At 39.0% G+C, this 20,805-nt stretch overlaps 1 protein-coding gene across 6 annotated transcripts in view; it reads left to right on the top strand.

Annotated features, from left to right (window-relative positions):
• Positions 1 to 3,743: 3,743 nt before the first annotated feature.
• The window catches only part of LOC143023966 (uncharacterized), a 282,814-nt gene continuing 265,752 nt past the window's right edge, over positions 3,744 to 20,805 (top strand). The window contains exons 1-4 of one of the 6 annotated variants that reach the window (XR_012966240.1): positions 3,744 to 3,879; positions 9,005 to 9,182; positions 10,041 to 10,131; positions 15,213 to 15,350. Coding sequence is in view for 4 of the 6 variants with exons in the window: in XM_076182636.1 (XP_076038751.1) it covers positions 3,839 to 3,879; positions 9,005 to 9,182; positions 10,041 to 10,148 (327 nt within the window). In the remaining 2 variants the exon portion in view is untranslated. Of the gene's footprint in view, positions 3,880 to 9,004; positions 9,205 to 10,040; positions 10,817 to 15,212; positions 16,051 to 20,805 lie in introns of those variants that run through there. The other 5 variants (XM_076182638.1, XM_076182637.1, XM_076182639.1 and 2 more) reach the window with 5 other exon arrangements.

Consider the following 20,805-nt stretch of genomic DNA (forward strand, 5'->3'; position numbering starts at 1 on the left):
TCCTCGAGAGGGATGGGCTGGTGGATGACGCTATTGAGTGTTTCAGTTCTTCATTGTTGTCTGCCCTGCCACGAGACCAGGCTGGTGTGCTAAAAAGGCAGGCAATAGTGGCAATGCTACAGTGAGTGACAGGAAAAAGTAAAAGCAACCTGGAATATGACTGTTTAGGGTTTCAATAATTAGCCAAAATATATTGTTTTTTTTACATTTCTTTACATGTTACAAAAATATACAAAATTCACATATATGTACATACATACATATACCAAGGCTTTTTCCCCCTTCCAAGGGAGGTAGCCAAAAAGGGAAAGGCATAAAAACACTCCCACCATTTCATCCCTAAATACACTCCACACCCCTCCCACCCTCCCTTTCATCTGAGCACCTCCTGGATGACGGGTCATCCCTGCACCCTGCCCACCGCCCTGGGTCAGAAGCAGTGTCGCAAGACACAGCAAGGCATATGTACATGGTTTTTATTGATTGTGCCTCCCAAAATTTTGTAAAAGTGTTTTGACTCACTCTGAAATCCTCTTCAAGTGTGACGTGGCACATATAATTGGATGTACTTTTGCTTGTGTTCATATGGTAGGTTGGAGGGAATGCAGAGGGCAATGGAGGCAGGAAGGGTGTCAGAACCGGTAACTGAAGTCTTTCTGACAAGTCAGAGACCACAAGGGTGACTTCAGTTACCGGTTCTGACACCCTTCCTGCCTCCATTGCCCTCTGCATTCTCTCCAACCTACCATTCTACCATTTCAATGCAAGCACCAGTACATCCAATTATATGTGCCACATCACACCTGAAGAGGACTTCAGAGAGTCAAAACATTGTGTTATAGTCATTTGTCACCATGTAGTTATTTGGTATTATATTTTATTACAAAATCACTCATTGTTTTGTCTGCACTCTAATTCAATTCTTTTTAATTCTTAGGATATTCAACCTCTCCCTCTTTATCTCAATGTCCATTTCGTGGCGTTCTCTATCACATTCTGCAATGCAAGACAAATAGTTCTGCCATACTGTTTTGTTGTTTATCACTAGATGTTTTCAGTGTATTTTTCATATATTTCACGCACAATAACAGTTCCTTTCTGTCTGCAGAGGGTCTTAAGCTTCTGGTTCTTGTTCTTCTTGGGGGTGGGACATTCCCTCGGGCTGCAGGTGGCTCCTCACGTGTGGCTGGAGCAGGCTGTGGGGCTTGTGAGGCATGAGCAGGCTGAGGATCTGGTGGTGATGCTTGAGGAGGAGTTGGGGCACATTGCGAGGCTTCACCATGCTGAGGGTCTAGTAATGAGGCTTGTGTGACTGGGTCTTCTTCCACAGGGTTGTCAACCTCCATTTCTGCCAACACTCCTAGTACCCACTTCTGTGCCCTCCAACACACACAGATCTGGCTGGGACAGGGGATGATTCTTCAGAATGAAGGACAGGAGATTGTAAAATCGTTGGCTCAGTCTTCTTTCCCCTCCCACTTGCCTTCTTGTAGTCCTCATAATGATGGAATATTGATTTGAGGTTGCGCCACTTGCCCCTCAACTTGTCTCAGTTCCACGCCTGTGATCTAATTTGGGGGAAAAGTCAAAGTGGAATTAATATTTTTCAATATTAATTGATACATGCACCTTTTCATCATAAGGATTCCTAAACACACATTTGACAGAGAGAGGTCATTAATTGGGAAGCACATAAAGTAATGGTCTGGTTAACCATTTTTAAACCAAAAATATGTGAAGAAATTTTTTAGGTTCATAGCATATAAAACACAGACATAGAGCAGGGGCACTACAAGTCTTGGAATGCAGATCACACTGTGAATTACAGTGTGATGCTTCATGACGATGGTACCTTAACCTTGAGGAGGAAAAATGGAATGAAGTAATGATGAAGCACTAAAATTATAATACAAGAATCCAGTTACCATACCCATGCTGTCACTTAAAAAGCTATTAGTATTTCATACGTGCATGTACAAAATCATGTACGAATCAAGCAGTTGGCAACCAGCTTCCCAATATCAAAGGCAGGTAACACTGAGAGGCTACCCATTATAACATAAGGACCTGACACATAGCATATGCCACATACAGAAAAGCATCATTGGTGGTAGGCAACATCCGGACAGGAACATATTACGTGCACTGCTTACATAATAGACATGCATACATCATAACAGTTTTTCATTTAACTAATACCTCAATGTGATGCAGTTGGATGCCTGCTAGTCCCTGAAGGAAAAAAATATATATTAAATGTGATACTCCAGCTGTAATGAATTGTGGTTACTAACAGATTATTATGGCGAATATCAATAAGAAAATGAACTCACATGGCCTAATAATAACTTACCAATTCCTGCAACACTCTGGTGATGTCCTTTCCACACAACGGCCTTTGTAGTTTTCTTGTCATTTAGGCGCGTGTAGTTTGCCTTGACAAGTTGCAGGAGTGCTTCTGTAGCCTCATAATTCCACAGTTCTTTCACCTTCCCTGAAAAATCAGGCACTCATTATAGTAAGGAAGTCATCATATTCAAGTGCAAAATTATACAGGATATAAGAAACAGTGAAGAAAAAATACATGTGTGACCTACATGTATATTTAGAAGCACAACACAATACTAAAGCGAAGACTGACATAGTCATGCCACAAGGGCCTAAACATACAAAAATTAGAGGCTACCCTATGGTCAAGCTTTACTGTTTGGAAGAAACAATCTGTGGTAAGTATGTACAAATAACAATGTACAGCCCTACACTAAATTAAGGTCCTTGAACAGGCTGAAACTATTTACTGTAATAATATAAGATAACAAAATACTTTTCATTCATTACTTACAGTTCTCGCTCCATGTTGGTGGAAATTTTGGGGATAAATGGTTGGAATGAAATCCTAGCGGTTACAGCAGTCGTCCATGATGTACGCACTGTTCGTGTTCTCTCAGCAGCATTTCAAAACAAATATCATTTCTCCGATATATTTGCTTTTAATACGGATGTCAATAGGCATACAGCAATAAGGTAATCCTTTAATTCTTATTTTTCAGCAAGTATTATACGGATATATAGCATAAACTACACCAAGTTCACATAACTGGAAGACGAAGTCACAACCACATGAACTGACACCGAAACGTCCCTCACTAGACATATGTCTGAACTGTGTTGAGGTATCACAAGACAACACAACCATTTATTTCAAGTCTTATGGACAATTCTTTGGAATTCTAATGCCAGGAACAAGTTACTACTTTGATCTTCTTTTCATATAAAACAATTATCATAATCCTTAGGGCCTCAGAATTGTAATTATTTAATGTGATAGGAATGGCAATACCTTCCAGCCAATCAGAGTGCGTGTTAGCTATTCCGAGCATATTCGCTGCCGTATCTTCAAACGCCTCTCCCAGTCGTTTGATAAGAACTGCAAACATGTTTGAAAGCGTTAGCTAGCGTTTGATATTCTGATGCGTTGGTAAAAACGCCTTATGTGCATGACATTATATTAATTCTTGTCTATTTAAGTATCATAAAAAAACCGTAAAAATAATCCAGTTACCCTTACCTATAGTTTTACTTTTTTGTTAATAACAGGAGAAAATAAATTCAAATAATTGGTTATCTCTCATATCTACAATTGATAACATATGGATTTATAACACGTTACGTCTATGCCAAAAAGTATTGGAACCTTTGTTATTGGCGCTTGTTTTGATGCTAAACTATTCAGGAGACGCTGCTGGTGTATTGCGGTAAATGGAAAGTGTGGCGCATTTTTTCTCAAAATTTGGTGGTGACTGCCTTTACACTTTTACCATTTATACCAATTGCTGCAATGTCTTCCTCCTGGACTTTGCGTCGGAGACAGAAGCGAAAGTTAGTATTTGCAAGAAAATGTCGAGGATGCTGCCGGTAGCATTGCCAGTACAAGCAGAGTTAATAACATCAGAGAAAGGACAAATGTAGTACTAGTTTAAATGATTGTGAGGTACAAGTAGGTGCATATCTATGCTCTGATGATACCAGCAGTAATAATGTAGACAATCTTTATGAGCTGCTGACCAGTTATAGTAGTAGCGACCAATCAGAGACAGAGGTAAGTGTAATTGAAAATGGGATCAGGTGATTTCGGCCCATGGTTTTTCTGGGCCGAAATTACCAGCGAAAATAACCGTTTAAGCTTGAAGGCTTGGTGCCCTGGCTTGGTGCACTGTATGATTTTAATTTAGATAATTTATTTCATAAATTTAATTTCGTTTTCACACAGTATGTGCAAAAAAAAAAATGTTGTTACTTGATATGTATGCAATTTTAAAATTTAAATTTTTTAAATTCTTTTAATTTTATATTTTCTTTCTATAATAAGTAAGTAATAATAGCAACATTTGGAGGACTGCCGAAACGTCCTACCCTGCAGAGTTCTGGCCGAAACATCCTACATTCGATGCACTTCCCCCCTGCATTCTCACTAATGAAGTTGAACTTGGGCTGGGTTGTTCAAAACAAATTTTTGCACTGTCTTGGCGTTAAATCTATCTTGACATTAAACATCATATGATCATCATCATGGTAACACAGAGCGTTACCATGACAATGATTTAACATCAAGATAAACTAATGCCAGAATTATTTTTTTTAACAAACTAACCCTAGACTCCGTGTTATCAATGACAATGTTAGGCAACTTTTTGTGCAACAATAACACCATTTACCTTAGTCCACACACGAAAGTTGTATAATTTTAATTTAGATAATTTGTTTAATAAATTTAATTTCATTTTCACACAGTATGTGCAACAAATATTGTTACTTGAAATGATATATAAGTAATTTTTTAGAATTCTTTCAATAATAAGTAAGTAATAATACCAACATTAACATTTAGAGGACTGGCCGAAATGTCCTACCCTGCAGAGTTCTTGTGATTTTGGCCCAGAAAAACCCTGGGCCGAAATCACCCGAAACCTTGAAAATGGTGCACAAATGGAAGTGTTGTTGCCCTACAAATCTGAAGACACCGAAACCTTGGTTAAGAACGGGGCCATCAAACACCAGATTAAGCACTGCGCTCTAAGAGACCTTGTTAAAATTTTCAATTTGCAATTTGATGCAAATTTGCCTTCGGACCCTCGGACAATTTGTAAAACTCCATTAGGTCTAACTGACCTGATAAAGAAAATCTGTGAAAGAACTTGCAAATTACATGCCTTGTGAATTTAACAGAAAACCAAGAAGTTGAGATGAAGTTGATAGATACAAAGCCACAGAATTCAGAGCCTTTCTTTTGTATACTGGACCAGTTTGTCTCCAGAAACACATTAATGAGAATGTTTATAAAAAAATTCTTCTTTTGAGTGTGAGCACATTTCTGCTTTCAGTACCCAGAGGTCCAGAAACTGGAAAAAGCACATATATATTTGATTGCTTTTGTAAACCACTTTAAAGATGTGTATGGTTCTAGGCATGTTGTGTACAACATTCATAATTTGTGTCATTTAACATACATACATATACCAAGGCTTTTTCCCCCTTACAAGGGAGGTAGCCAAAAAGGGAAAGGCATAAAATCATTTCCACCCATTCCATCCCTGAATACACTCCACACCCCTCCACCCTCCCTCTTATCTGAGCACCTCCTGGATGACGGGTCATCCCTGCACCTTGTCCACTGCCCTGGGTCAGAAGCAGTGTCGCAAGACAGCACATCCACAGCAAAGCCGCTTCATCAAATTGGCGACCCCCCCCTCTCCATCCCCCCATTGGATAAAAGGAGAGGATGGGGAGAAATCCCCTCGGTCTGCATCAAATTTTGCTCACACATACTACTCCACCCCACGAAATCACAACATCATCCATATACAACCATTCTCCATTCACCCCTGTCTTCTGTCCTCTCCCGTCCTTCCTCAACAGACATCCCCCTCTTCCCCAATGCCCCCTTCACCCCATCCATCCACCTCATCCTAGGACATCCCCTCATGTTCACTCCCTCCACATCTGCCTTCCATACCTCTTTTACTAGCCTTTCTTCACTCATTCTTTCCATGTGTCCAAACCATCCTAATACTCTTTCATCAACCCTATCTCCCAGCTCCTTTTCCACCCCTGTTCTCCTTCTCACCTCCTCATTTCTCACTCTATCTAGCCTAGTAACCCACATCATACTTCTCAGACACCTCATCTCAAACACATTCCAACTCCTTCTCTCTTCTTCTCTTATGTTCCATGTTTCTGCCCCATACAGTGCTGTTGGCACAAACACTTCTTAATACAGTCTCCTCTTAGCATCCATTCCCAAATGTCTATACCTCATTACACTCTTTAATCCACCAAGGCATTTACTCGCTTCTCTCAATCTACACTCTACCTCCACCTTCACTCCACCTTTTCCTGCCATATTTGCACCCAAGTATCTAAAACTATCCACTTCCTCCAGTCGCTCTCCCTTAATGGTCACTTCCAGATTACTGCCACTTTCACCCCTTTTACATCTCATCACCTTACTTTTACCCACATTTATCTTTAGCTTTCTTCTATCACATACTCTCCCAAACTCTGTCACCAACTTCCTCAATCCCTCCTCCGATCCTGCCACAAGTGCAGTGTCGTCAGGAAACAACAGCTGGCTCACCTCCCACTTTTCTCCATTTTCTTTAACCATCTCCAATCCCTGACCCACTACCCTTGCATTTACCTCTCACACCACCCCATCCATGTATAAGTTGAAACAGCCAGGGCAACATAACGCATCCTTGACGAAATCCCACCTTTACCTCGAACCACTCACTCTCTCCATTTCCAATCCTGACACAAGCTCTACTATCATAAAAACTCTTGACAGCTCCCAGAAGCTTTCCTCCTATCCCGTATATCTGCATAACCTCCCACAGTGCCTTTCTGTCTACCCTATCATAAGCCTTTTCCAGATCCATAAAAGCCCAAAAAACATCCTTCCCCTTTCCTATAGCTTTCTCACATATCTGTCTTACCACAAAGATCTGATCTACACAACCTCTACCTGTCCTAAAACCACACTGTTCCTCACCAATTACTCCCCACTGTTCCTCACCAATTACTCCTTCTGTTCCTCTCCTAATCCTCTCAATCAAGATCCTCCCATAAGCCTTCCCAACTACACTTAACAAGCTAATCCCTCTGAAACTACTACATTCACACTTGTACCCCTTTCCCTTGTAAAGAGGAACTATACAGGCACTCCTCCAGTCCTCCGGCACTCTACCTTCTCTCCAGCAAATATTAAATAGCCTCACCAACCAGTCCATCATCACTGTACCTCCCTTTTTCAGACATTCTGCATGGCATCCATCCAGACCAGGTGCCTTACCTGCTTTCATCATCTTAACAACTGCCTTCACCTCATCCTTCCTTATTTCTCCTCCATTCTCCTCACTCATCACGGTCATTTTCTTCGCATTTCCCACTGCAGCTATCTTTCCTTCCCTATCCTCCTTCACATTTAGCAACTTCCTAAAATATTCTGCCCATCTTCCCCTTACTGCCTTCTCTTCCATTATCTTCTCTCCATCTGCACCTTTTACCTTTTCTTCTCTTCTTAATTCGCCTCCTCTTCCTCTATTAATTTATTTCCAAAACATCTTTTTATTACTTTCAAAATTTTCTGTCATACTCTTACCCCATTTCACATCTACTCTCCTCCTTGCAACCTTTACCTTTTGCTTTACTTCTCTTTTCTTTTCTTTGTACCTCTCATATGACTCCCTCGTCCTATTTTGTAACCAATCTGTGAAAGCTCGCTTCTTCTCTTCTACAACCTTCTTTGTTTCCTCATCCCACCATTCACTACCCTTTCTTCTATTTCCCCCTGTCCTTCTTGTTCCACACACCATCCTTGCACACTTTAAGACTCCCTCCTTGAACCATCCCCATTCCTCCTCCACACCCAGCTCTACTCTATCCTTTACTTCCTCCCACTCCTCCTTCAGCTTCTTTTCGTACTCCTTCTCCTTTTCCTTTTCATTCAAAGAGTTCACTCTAAGAACCTCCCTTCCTTTTGTCCCTTTCCTCTTTCTCCATCTATCCAGATGATGTGAATAGACATGGATCAATTGATAAAATTGCTTAGAAAACCTAACTGTTTTCTCATGCAAACAGTTAATAGAATTTATGAATTGAAGGCATATGAACCTGAAGAGAAGAATTCTAAATATCCAGCTGCAAAAGTGGTCCACAGTAATTGGCCAGTACTAAGTGATTTTCCTTGTGTACAGTTTAAAGTTTTATACCTTAAGAACTTTTGTATCAAAGTGAACCCAGCTAACTGTGGCATAATTATATATAGTAAGGTTGGGAAAGTAGTGAATATATTGAAATATGGAGGAGCCCCAGACATTTATTTGTCATATCATATCTACAAAGTTTATTAAGATTTGTACACATATACTTTGCAGTCAAGTTCTCTGGGTATATATGCTGTTAGTAATGAAAGTAAGAGCCTAAGAACATGCTCATATAAAGATATTGAATGTAAATGTATTCTTTTCCCCCTTCAGTCTCGTTTGCCAAAGTTTGCATCTTTTCCCTTACTTCTACACGGTTCACCAACAATGAGCTGCGGCTTCTGTTGAAAAAATGGTTGTCTGATGTAAAATGTTACCATATTTTACTTAATTTGATAGTAGACATATTGAGATTATTATATAGGCTAGTGTACTACAGCCATGTACTGGTACCACAGTTTTGACCTAGCTCAATGGATAGAGTAACCCTGGCTTTATGTACTGAAGGGGGATTCCTGCCCAGATTAATCCAGCATTGCTAACTTAGACTGTACCTCATTACTCATCAGGTGCCAAGGAGGGCGATCAAATCTTCTTAGAGGAGTCATAGTTCAGTATAGAGTGAGGGCTACCAATACAATATACCGTTTGTAGAGCAGTGAGGACTGTGTTGCACAGTTACTGTACAGTACAGTACATGTTAAACCTTCATGTATCTTTTATAAGCCAATTGTATTTAAAAGCAGGAAGGTATGGCAAAATTTGGAGTTATTGTCTTTGAGGAAGGAAATGAAATTGCTGTGGTTCCTGATACCTGGCTGCTGGATGGGAAATGTTATTGGCCACAATACTGTGACACTTCAAAGCTCAACAGAGCTATCAAGGAGAGTCACCCCAGAAGGAAGCTGGATACAGTATCATGTAAGAGTACTCTGTAAATGTGGTAAGTAACTTTAATTTCTAAGTATCCTATATATGAATAAGTTTGAATAGTTCAGTTGGCAAAATAGCAAATTGAATGATTCATAAGTTATTTTTTAAATTGGTTGCTTTGAATGTGTGACTTATAGGCACTGTTGTATTTGTTTTTATTGTGAGGCTGGTTTGATGGGCTGGAAGCAGTAAACTAGAAATAGGAGTATGTGGAGAGGCAAATATGATAGCCAAATAAACAATGACATCAGAGGTCTTCTGGACAACACAATAATAGGGAAACTGACAATGATATTTTCCCACATACTTTAGTTGTATTGCTGCTACCATCAAATTTAGGTGAAACTATATTGTATCAGTACATTACTGTATAATTTGTATAGATACATCCAGACTATGATAGCCATGAAAAAGTGATCTAAAGATCAGTGAATTTACTTTGTTGTCAAGAAGGAATTGCCTATACACGACACACAAACATGGTCACCTGGCTGGCCTCAACATATTCCAGTTCCAAGAAGAGTACTGTGACAGACTACACACTCTAGTTTCTAGCTGTAGCAGAAGTGATCACTTATTTTAGATCAGAAGTCATAAGACCAGAACATATGTTGGATTTTAGTTGATGGCTGAAAACTGAGTACTACTGTATTTACCATCTTAATGTGTGTGAATGTATGCTGTAGAATTGTTCTGATACTAATGAACAAATTAGGTGGTATGTTTATAGTACAGTATATCTTACACATGTTATTATTAGTAAAGTTAAGAGATATTTTAGCTTACACAGTGTGTTATTTTTCACAAAAATATCTCGTTACTAAAACTTTCCTTTTTGCATTTCAGCTGAGTGTAGTCAAGCTCAAGCAATGGCAAAGAAAGCAGAATATTCCTGAGATATTCAAAGTGAAACAGAACTTGGAAGAGGAAACAGAAGGTATAACTTTCATGTAGCCTTTCTTTCCAGTATTTACTTGCACCATTTTTATGTAACTGCACCACAAAAAGTTTTTGGAGCTTAACTGCTGAGCAAAAAAGGAATGGTTGTAAACCAATTTTAAGGTTAAGTTTTCATTGCTGATTTTATTGTATAACTTGTTAAGTTCTGAATACCATGATCAAGTATCTTTAAATTTAAACATAAGATTTAACAATAAGGATGTGTAATGCTGTTAATAAAGACCATTAACATAAAGTTTTCCTCAGTGTATTTGAAGGGGTTTTGCTTGACAACAAAAACTTCCAAACCATAGGATGAAATTGGAAAAACCATCATGAAGTATTTAAGGAATGCATCAGACTGATGTGGTGGTCGCAAGAGGTATTCAGATATCAATGCTTCCACCAGTAGTGACACATCATAGGCCTCCTTTATGTAAACATTTGTCCAGGTGGTACATATACACTAATTGTTGCCCAATGCTGAACAGCTGGACCACTGCATACCATGATTAACTTACTTTCATAAGGAATATCTGGCCGTTCTTTCATACATACATACATACATATACCAAGGCTTTTTCCCCCTTACAAGGGAGGTAGCCAAAAAGGAAAAGGCATAAAATCATTTCCACCCATTCCATCCCAGAATATACTTTTGTTCATACCAAAGAATATGGATTTGTTTAATTATACTTTAATTCACACCAAAACAATATGGATTTGTTTAATTTAGGAATAATTGTGCCATGTACAATTGTACCCAGGTGTTTGTGTCCATGACCCCAATTCCAGCTAACATCAACATTTGGTATCCTTGCAGTCATGGATACAAAATGGAAATAGATATGAGATTATCCTCATACACTGTACTTTCACAGTTGTTCAATGGCTTAAATACTATATTTTGTTCAACACTTTGTGATATTCATTTGATATTTTCATATTTGAGAATATGAAATGAGAATACTTTATATTTTTGATACTGAAAGAGTACATTAGCATATTATGTTATATACATATATATTTATTTATTTATATATATATATATTTATATATATATATATGAATATATATATATATATATATATATATATGTATATATATATGTTTCCTTTGAAAACTGCATACACTGTACTTTCACAATTGTTTAATGCCTTAAATACTATAATTTGTTCAACACTGATATTCATGTGATATTTTCATATTGGAGAATATGAAATGAGAATATTTTGTATTTTTGATACTGAAAAAGTACATTAGCATATGTTTTATATATATATATAATATATATATATATATATATATGTATATATCATTGTGTATGTAGTTCCTACTAGAAACTAGTCTACGTAAGGACATAAGAATGAAGGAGACTGCAAGAGACCATAAGGCCTACACTAGAGTTTCCTTTTTACTGCAGTATACATACATACATATACCAAGGCTTTTTCCCCCTTCCAAGGGAGGTAGCCACAAAAGGAAAGGCATAAAAACACTCCCACCCATTTCATCCCTAAATACACTCCACACCCCTCCCACCCTTCCTCTCATCTGAGCACCTCCTGGATGACGGGTCATCCCTGAACCCTGCCCACCGCCCTGGGTCAGAAGCAGTGTCGCAAGACACAGTACATCCACAGCAAGGCCGCTTCATTTAATCGGCGACCCCCCTCTCCGTCCCCCTTTGCATATAAGGAGAGGACGGGGAGAAATCCCTTCGGGCTGCGTCAAAATTTACTCACACATACTACCCCACCCCCCACCCCCCCGCCCACTCCTCCTCATGCAGTCACAACATCATCCATATACAACCATTCTCCACTCACCTCTGTCTTCCGTCCTCTCCCTTCCTTCCTCAACAGACATTCCCCTCTTCCCCAAAGCCCCCTTCACCCCATCCATCCACCTCATCCTAGGACGTCCCCTCATGTTCACTCCCTCTACATCTGCCTTCCATACCTCTTTTACTAGTCTTTCTTCACTCATTCTTTCCATGTGTCCAAACCATCCTAATATTCTTTCATCAACCCTCTCTCCCAAATCCTTTTTCACCCCTGTTCTCCTCCTCACCTCCTCATTTCTCACTCTATCTAGCCTAGTAACCCCCACCATACTTCTCAGACACCTCATCTCAAACACATTCAAACTCCTTCTCTCTTCTTCTCTTATGTTCCACGTTTCTGCCCCATACAGTGCTGTTGGCACAATCACTCCTTCATACAGTCTCCTCTTCGCATCCATTCCCAAATGTCTATTTCTCATTACACTCTTTAAACCACCAAGGCATTTACTCGCTTCTCTCAATCTACATTCTACCTCCACCTTCACTCCACCTTTTCCTGCTACACTTGCACCCAAGTATCTAAAACTATCCACTTCCTCCAGTCGCTCTCCCTTAATGTTCACTTCCAGTCTACTGCCACTTTCACCCCTTGTACATCTCATCACCTTACTTTTACCCACATTTATCTTTAGCTTTCTTCTATCACATACTCTCCCAAACTCTGCCACCAGCTTTCTCAATCCCTCCTCTGACCCTGCCACAAGCGCAGTGTCGTCCGCAAACAACAGCTGGCTCACCTCCCACTTTTCTCCATTTTCTTTAACCATCTCCAATCCCCGACTCACCACCCTAGCATTCGCCTCTCGCACCACCCCATCCATGTATAAGTTGAACAGCCAGGGCGACATAACGCATCCTTGACGAAGTCCCACCTTTACTTCAAACCACTCACTCTCTCCATTTCCAATCATAACACATGCTATACTACTCACATAAAAACTCTTGACAGCTCCCAAAAGCTTTCCTCCTATCCCATAAATCTGCATAACCTCCCACAGTGCCTTTCTGTCCACCCCATCACAAGCCCTTTCCAGATCCATAAAAGCCCAAAAAACATCCTTCCCCTTTCCTATAGCTTTCTCACATATCTGTCTTACCACAAAGATCTGATCTACACAACCTCTACCCGTCCTAAATCCACACTGTTCCTCACCAATTACTCCTTCTGTTCCTCTCCTAATCCTCTCAATTAAGATTCTCCCATAAGCCTTCCCTACTACACTCAACAGGCTAATCCCTCTGAAATTACTACATTCACACTTGTCCCCTTTTCCCTTGTAAAGAGGAACTATACAGGCACTACTCCAGTCCTCCGGTACTCTACCCTCTCTCCAGCAAACATTAAATAATCTCACCAACCAGTCCACCATCACTGAACCTCCCTTTTTCAGACATTCTGCATGACATCCATCCAGACCAGGTGCCTTACCTGCTTTCATCATCTTTACAACTGCCTTCACCTCATCCCTCCTTATTTCTCCTCCATTCTCCTCACTCATCACTCTCATTTTCTTCGTATTTCCCACTGCAGCTATCTTTCCTTCCCTATCCTCCTTCACATTCAGCAACTCCCTAAAATATTCTGCCCATCTTCCCCTCACTGCCATCTCTTCCATTATCAACTCTCCATCTGTACCTTTTACCTTTTCTTCCCTACTTGATTCGCCTCCTCTTCCTCTCTTAATTTCTTTCCAAAACATCTTTTTATTACTTTCAAAATTTTCTGTCATACTCCTACCCCATTTCACATCTGCTCTCCTCTTTGCCTCCTTTACCTTTTGCTTTACTTCTCTTTTCTTTTCTTTGTACGTCTCATATGACTCCCCTGTCCTCTTTTGTAACCAATCTGTGAATGCTCGCTTCTTCTCTTCTACAACCTTCTTTGTTTCCTCATCCCACCATTCACTACCCTTTCTTCTATTTCCCCCTGTCCTTCTTGTTCCACACACCATCCTTGCACATTTTAAGACTCCCTCCTTGAACCATTCCCATTCCTCCTCCACACCCATCTCTGCTCTATCCTTTACTCCCTCCCACTCCTCCTTCAGCTTACTGCAGTATACATTGTAATAAAAAATTGGTTTTCATATTTCTCTTAATAAAGTCTACTTGTATATAATCAGGCGTGTTTCAGTTTGTGAGCTTCATCAGTTTTGCATGACATTCACTTTCACATTTGACTGTACTGGTTAGATGTTTATCTGTATACTATAGTGGACTAAGTCAACTGGATGCTGGTAAGTGCATTGGACAATTTGATATAGTTATTCATTTTCACATTTGACTGCATCTGTTAGACATCACAGCCTTTGATGGAGAACTACTTTTCTGCCTACATGTCATGTGTATGATTCAGGACCAGACTAGGTGTCATGCACACTCACCCCTCACCCCTACTCCATTAACCTTTTTCAATACCTGCTATACTTCTTGGTGCATTTAACAGATTCTGGAATGCATCCAAAAATATGTATCAGGTGTGGTAATAGGTTAAAGTGGGAGGGGTGAAGGGTGAGTGAGGTGGCATGTAGCCTGATACTGAGCTATGCACATGAAGCGTAGGCATAAAAATAGTTTTCCATCAATGGCATCGATGTCTAACCAATGCAGTCAAATGTGAAAATGAATAACTATATCAACTGGTTCAATGCACGTACCAGCATCTAGTCGACTTAATCCAGTGTGTATGCGGATAACTTTATTAGTCGGACCAATTCTGGGAATAAGAATTAACGGATGTGGCCCAATTTAGGGTACCCATTCATTGCCCTTGCATTGGCCCAGCTTCTAGCCAACACAGTCCAGTGTACATGCAGATAACTTTATTAATCGGACCAACTCAGGACACTTGAGTTTACGTAATTGGCCCAATTTAGTATAGGCCCGATTTAGGTTACCCATTAATTGTCCCTGCTTTGGGCCAGCATCCAGCCGACATAGTCCAGTGTGCATGCGGATAACTTTATAAGTCGAACCAACACCTGAAATCTGAGTTTCCGTAACCGGCCCGACATTTCTTAATCGGCAGTGCCTGAATAGATATGATATTGGTCCGGTTATTTCATGTTTGTTGGGTAGTTCGTCCACACATCCATCATCGTCGGCCAATGCCGATGTGTTATTGCTAGTATCATTCTGATAGGGAAGAGAGCAAGTTGGTATTAATAAAATGAATTGTGTGTGTTAATGCAAGCTGTTTCAATAAAGTAAATGCAACCTAAACATGCTTTCAGATACCTGCAACTGAGGATGAACGGCAAAAAGTGGCCCAGGGATTCGAACATAGGTGGAACTTCCCACACTGTGTAGGTGCACTGCATGGAAAACATCACAGTGCAGGCACCGGCATAGTGGTAACGATTACTACAATTGTAAGGGATACACTAGTATTGTATTGTTAGCAATTGTTGACAGTATGTACAATTTCCTTTATGTAAATGTAGGTAGTCAAGGTAGATTGTCCGATGGTGGTGTTTTGTCAAATTCTAGATTTAATCAGTCTATGAGGAATGGTGGAAGCTCACTGGGTGAGTGGGTTAGGGCGTCGTTACTTGAGGCGAAGGTCAAGGGGATGGCAATTTGAATCCTGCCACCAGCGAAGTTGAACCAAGGACATGGTTCATTAAATTCCATGCTACAAGGCCCTCTGTGAGGGGCACCGCCCTAGCTTTCCGATAGGGGGGAGTTTGCGACGTTAAACCATATCATCATCATCATCATCATGAGGAATGGTACTTTAAATCTACTGAAAAAATATTCAGATGCCCAGCTCAAGACAAACTTTCATGAACATGTATCTGAGCACTCGAATGCCATCGGCATATATACAGATGGATCAAAAACCCCTGATGGAGTAGGCTGCTCTAGGGTGATGCTAAACATTGTAATTGAAAATAAATTACCTGTAGCATCCTGCCTTAAATATATGCATTTTCTAACTGCCCCCATGGTACAAGTTATGTTGTATACACTGACTCGACGAGTCTCTTGTCATCTTTAGGGAAGTTGTTTCCATCTCATTATCTGGTCCAAGAAGTTAAAAATTGGACTTTCCTATTAATCGGTAGAAAATTAATAAATGTAAAATTTTGTTGGGTTCTGTCCCATGTTGGAATTGCTGGTAATGAACCTGCTGATGTAGCAGCCAAGGCAGCAACTAGGCTTGACCACTGTTCCAGCATGGGAATCCCTATTCCAGATTTTAAAAATGTTAAATCTTGTTGCAGAGACCAGTGGAAAGACCACTGGTCTAATTTGACGAGTAATTTTGAATTAAAGAATATAAGACCCTCTGTTCAACTATGGCTCTACTAGCCAACGAACAGGAGGTCTGGTATTATTTTAACTAGGTTGCGAATCAACCTTACTTTATGCAACTCGTAAGTACCTGATGACGAGTGGGGCAGAGGCAGGTTCCTCAGTGGTGTTCTTGTCATGTTGACCAGTCGGTAAAACATATTTTAGTGGAATGCCCTTTCTAAGAAAACCAACACAGGACAAATTTGCTATCAGACAAACCTTGGTAGAAAATTTAAATGAACATACTGCAGTGGAACAGAGTATCAAATTTTTAAAAGAAGTAAATTATTTTATAGTAGTTAATTTGAACTACACTAATTTGAATCTTTATTCATAGTCTTGCATTAATCAAGGGATAGGAATGAATATGGGATTGAACATGTTCTGCATACCAGTGTACATGGGTATTTGTGCATGGGATTTACATAGATAAACATATATATGTGCATGTATATATGCTCACTGGCTGAGTGGATTAGGGCATCGTTACTTGCAGTGAAGGTAGAGAAGATGGCAGTTCGAACCTTGCCACCGGCGAAGTTGAACCAAGGGCATGGTTCATGAAATTCCATGCTACAAAGTCCTCTGTGAGAGGCACCGTCCTACCCCTACGATACAGGGGAGTTTGTGACATTAAACCATATCACATCACAAGTATACTGTATGCATATGTATTTACCTAGTTGTATTTTACAGGATGAGAGCTATGCTCGTAGTGACCCGTTCTTGTATGTATCCACATCCAGTTCATTCTTAAAATTGTGTATAGTTTTGGCACTCACTGTTTCTCTGTTTAGTTTGTTCCAGACATCAGTCACTGTATGTGAGAAGCTATTCTTTTTCAGGTCTCTTCTGTAACTGTCCTTCTTTAGCTTCTTTTCATGTCCTCTTGTTTCTCATCTGTCCCATTTTAACAAGTCGTCTCTATCGAGAATTTGCATCCCTTTCATAATTCTGTAAATGGTCAACAAATCACCTCTTTCTCTTCTCTGTTCCAGTGTTGATAGATGTAATTTCTCCAATCTTTGTTCGTATGTCAAATTTGATAGTGTAGGTGCCATTTTTGTTGCTGCTCTTTGGATTCTTTCTAATTTTCTTATGTTCTTTTTGGTGCTAGGTGCCCATAGTGTTGCAGCATACTCTAGTTTATTTTCTTTACCATTTCTTCATCCATGTAGTTGAAGGACACTTTCATTGATCTTAAGTTAAAAGTCTCTCCAACTAATTTATTGACATGTTTATCAGATATCAGTTCACTCGATGATCACTCTCAGGCCCCTTTCTGAATCTACTTTTTTGACTTACTCGTTTCCAATTTTATATTGACCCGATACTCTATTTTTGCTTTTTCCAAATTCCATTATTCTACGTTTCTTAATGTAGAAATTCATTTCACATCTGACTCCATCCCCATATTTTGTCCAGGTCTTCTCGTAGCAATCTGCAATCTTCCTCTGTGCTTCCTCTCTTGAGTAATTTGCCATCATCAGCAAAGAAGTTCATGTAACAGTTCACCCCCTCATCCATATCATTTATATATATGGTAAACATTAAAGGAGCCAATACAGAGCCTTGCGGGATGCCACTCTTCACATCTTCCCAGTTCGAATTTTTGTCTCTAAGTACCACACTCATTTTTCTCCCATTTAAGAAAACCCTCATCCATTCCAGTAGCTTACCTTGTATTCCTATTATTTCAATTTTTCTTGTTAATTTTTTGTGTGGTACTTTTTCAACTGTCTTCTGCAAGTCCAAGAAGGCGCAATCTGTCCGGCCATCTCTTTCTTGTATTATCTCAATCTTAGGTAAAAGCAAATTAAGTTTGTGGTACACAATCTTCCACTTCTAAAGCCAAATTGTTTAGGGTTTACTATTTTCTTTTCTTTCAAGTGTTTGGTCCATTTGTTTCTGATAACTTTTTTGCATATTTTTGCTACTGTGCTTGTAAGGGATACTAGTCTGAAGTTTGTAGGATCTTCTTTGTTTCCTCATTTATATATTGGTACTATGTTTGCATCTTTCCAGTCTTGCGGTACCTTTGCTTCTTTGAGTGAAAAGTCTATTATCTTGTATAATTTGTCTGTCAGTTCGTCTATACACTCTTCAGTATCCAATTTGCAATTCCATCCAGTCCATGAGATTTCCTAACATCTAGGTTTTCTTATTTGGTCTCTTATTTTTTTCTGTGTTACCTTTATTTCTTTCATTTTGGGGGATTTTTCTTGCTGTCCATCTTCCCAGATATGTGAGCTCTCAATTGTGAAAACAGACCTGAAATGTCTGATCATAACTTCTGTCATTTTTGTGTCATGTATTCTTTATCTCCTTCATGCAGTTTTACAATTTTGTGTTTATCCTTTAATTTGTCATTTATATATCTGTAAAAGAGTTTAGGTTGATCCTTACATTTGTCTATAATATCTTTTTCATGATTTCTCTTTTCTTTCCTGCATATATTCACATATTCGTTCCTAAGTTTTATATATGTTTGCCATTTGGATATTTATTAGTCTCTTTTGCATCTTTTGCAGGCTTTGTCTCTTCTGCCTCACTGCACCTTTTTTTATACCAACACTTTATATAGATCTCTTTTTGTTTCTTCTTTGGTACATATTTATCAATTTCTTCCTTTGTACTTTTCTTTGAATATGTTCCATTTGTCTTCCATCTTTGTTTCCTCTTTGGAGAATTTATCCCAGTTTGTGTTTTGGAATTTTTTTCTTAGTTTTACAAAATCAGTTTTGTTGTACATTAATCTTCTTTCTCTGTTTATCATTCCTAGCTACATTGTTTTTGTTCTTTTAAATCAAACTATTATTATATGGTCACTCTTTCCAATTGATGTTTTATACTCCATTTTGTTCATGATATCTAGTTCCAAAGGTTCCTCATTGTGTCTATATCTAGTATTTTCCAAAGGATTACAAAGGTGGAGCATGTCGACAGGAGACCTTTTGGTCCATATCTAGGTCAGATGCAAAAAAAAAAAAAAAAAATTAAATAACAAATAAAATATAATAATGTAAATAACAAATAGAATACATAAATAAATGCATAGGTATAGTTAAATAATAAACTAACAGGTAAATAGTAAATAATAATAAATTAACATATAACTAATAATAAATGAAAATCAGACAGACAAACGATAACAAAACAAAAACAAATAATATAAAATAAATTATAATCATTACAGCATCTTGCTTAGGTGTTTATCTAAATGATTCTTAAAGCTTCGAACTAAACTACATTGCACTACCTGTGCAGGAAGTTTATTCCATTCATTAGCTACACGGTTGACCAAGTTGTTTCTACCTACTTCCAAATTGAATCTATTTCTGGACAGTTTGAGACCATTGTTTCTTGTCTGATTCTCATTCAATGTGAAAATTTTGTCACTTTTGATGTTGTCAATTCCCTTTAGAATTTTGAAGACCTGTATCAAGTCACCTCTGAGTCTACGCTTTTTTAGGGAAAACAGATTCATATGTTTTAGTCGATTTTTGTGTGATTTATTTTTGATATTTGTAATCAGTTTTGTGTCTCGCCGTTGTACTTTTTCCAGTCTGTCAATGTCTTTAATGAGATTCGGTGACCATACGGAAACAGCATATTCCAAATGTCAACGAACTAACGATTTATATAGCTTGTTAATGAGTGATGGACTTTTGAAATCAAAAGATTGCGCAATCAGTCCTAGAATCTTATTTGCTTTCTCAGAGTCTGAAATACACTGCTTAGATTATTTGAGGTCGTTACAGATAATTACGCCGAGATCTTTTTCACTATCCACTTCTGTTAACGAATTTCCAAATAACTTGTAATCGTACTTACTGTTATTTTTACCTATGTGCATTGCCTTGCATTTACTTGTGTTAAATTTCATTAGCCACTTTTCAGACCATTGCTGTAATTTATCTAAATCTTCTTGAATATCTAATTGGTTTGAGTGATCATTTGCCACTCTGCACAGTTTTGTATCATTAAGGGAGAGTGACTGGAGGAAGTGGATAGTTTTAGATACTTGGGTGCAAATGTGGCAGGAAAAGGTGGAGTGGAGGTGGAGGTTAGAATGTAGATTGAGAGAAGGGAGTAAATGCCTTGGTGGATTAAAAAGTGTAATGAGGAATAGACATTTGGGAATGGATGCTAAGAGGAGACTGTATGAATGAGTGATTGTGCTGACAGCACTGTATGGGGCAGAAACATGGAACATAAGAGAGGAGGATTTTGAATGTGTTTGAGATGAGGTGTCTGAGAAGTATGATGGGGGTTACTAGGCTGAATAGAGTGAGAAATGAGAGGGTAAGGAGGAGAACAGGGGTGGTAAGGGAGCTGGGAGGTAGGGTTGATGAAAGAGTATTAGGATGGTTTGGACACATGGAGAGAATGAGTGAAGAAAGACTAGTAAAAGAGGTATGGAAGGCAGATGTGGAGGTAGTGAACATGAGGGGGCATCCTAGGATGAGATGGATGGATGGGGTGAAAGGGGCTTTAGGGAAGAGGGAGTGTCTGTTGAGGAAGAAC

Source organism: Oratosquilla oratoria, unplaced genomic scaffold (genome assembly GCF_046742065.1).
Source record: "Oratosquilla oratoria isolate Oo_2021 unplaced genomic scaffold, ASM4674206v1 SCAFFOLD73, whole genome shotgun sequence".
Classification (NCBI taxonomy): domain Eukaryota; kingdom Metazoa; phylum Arthropoda; class Malacostraca; order Stomatopoda; family Squillidae; genus Oratosquilla; species Oratosquilla oratoria.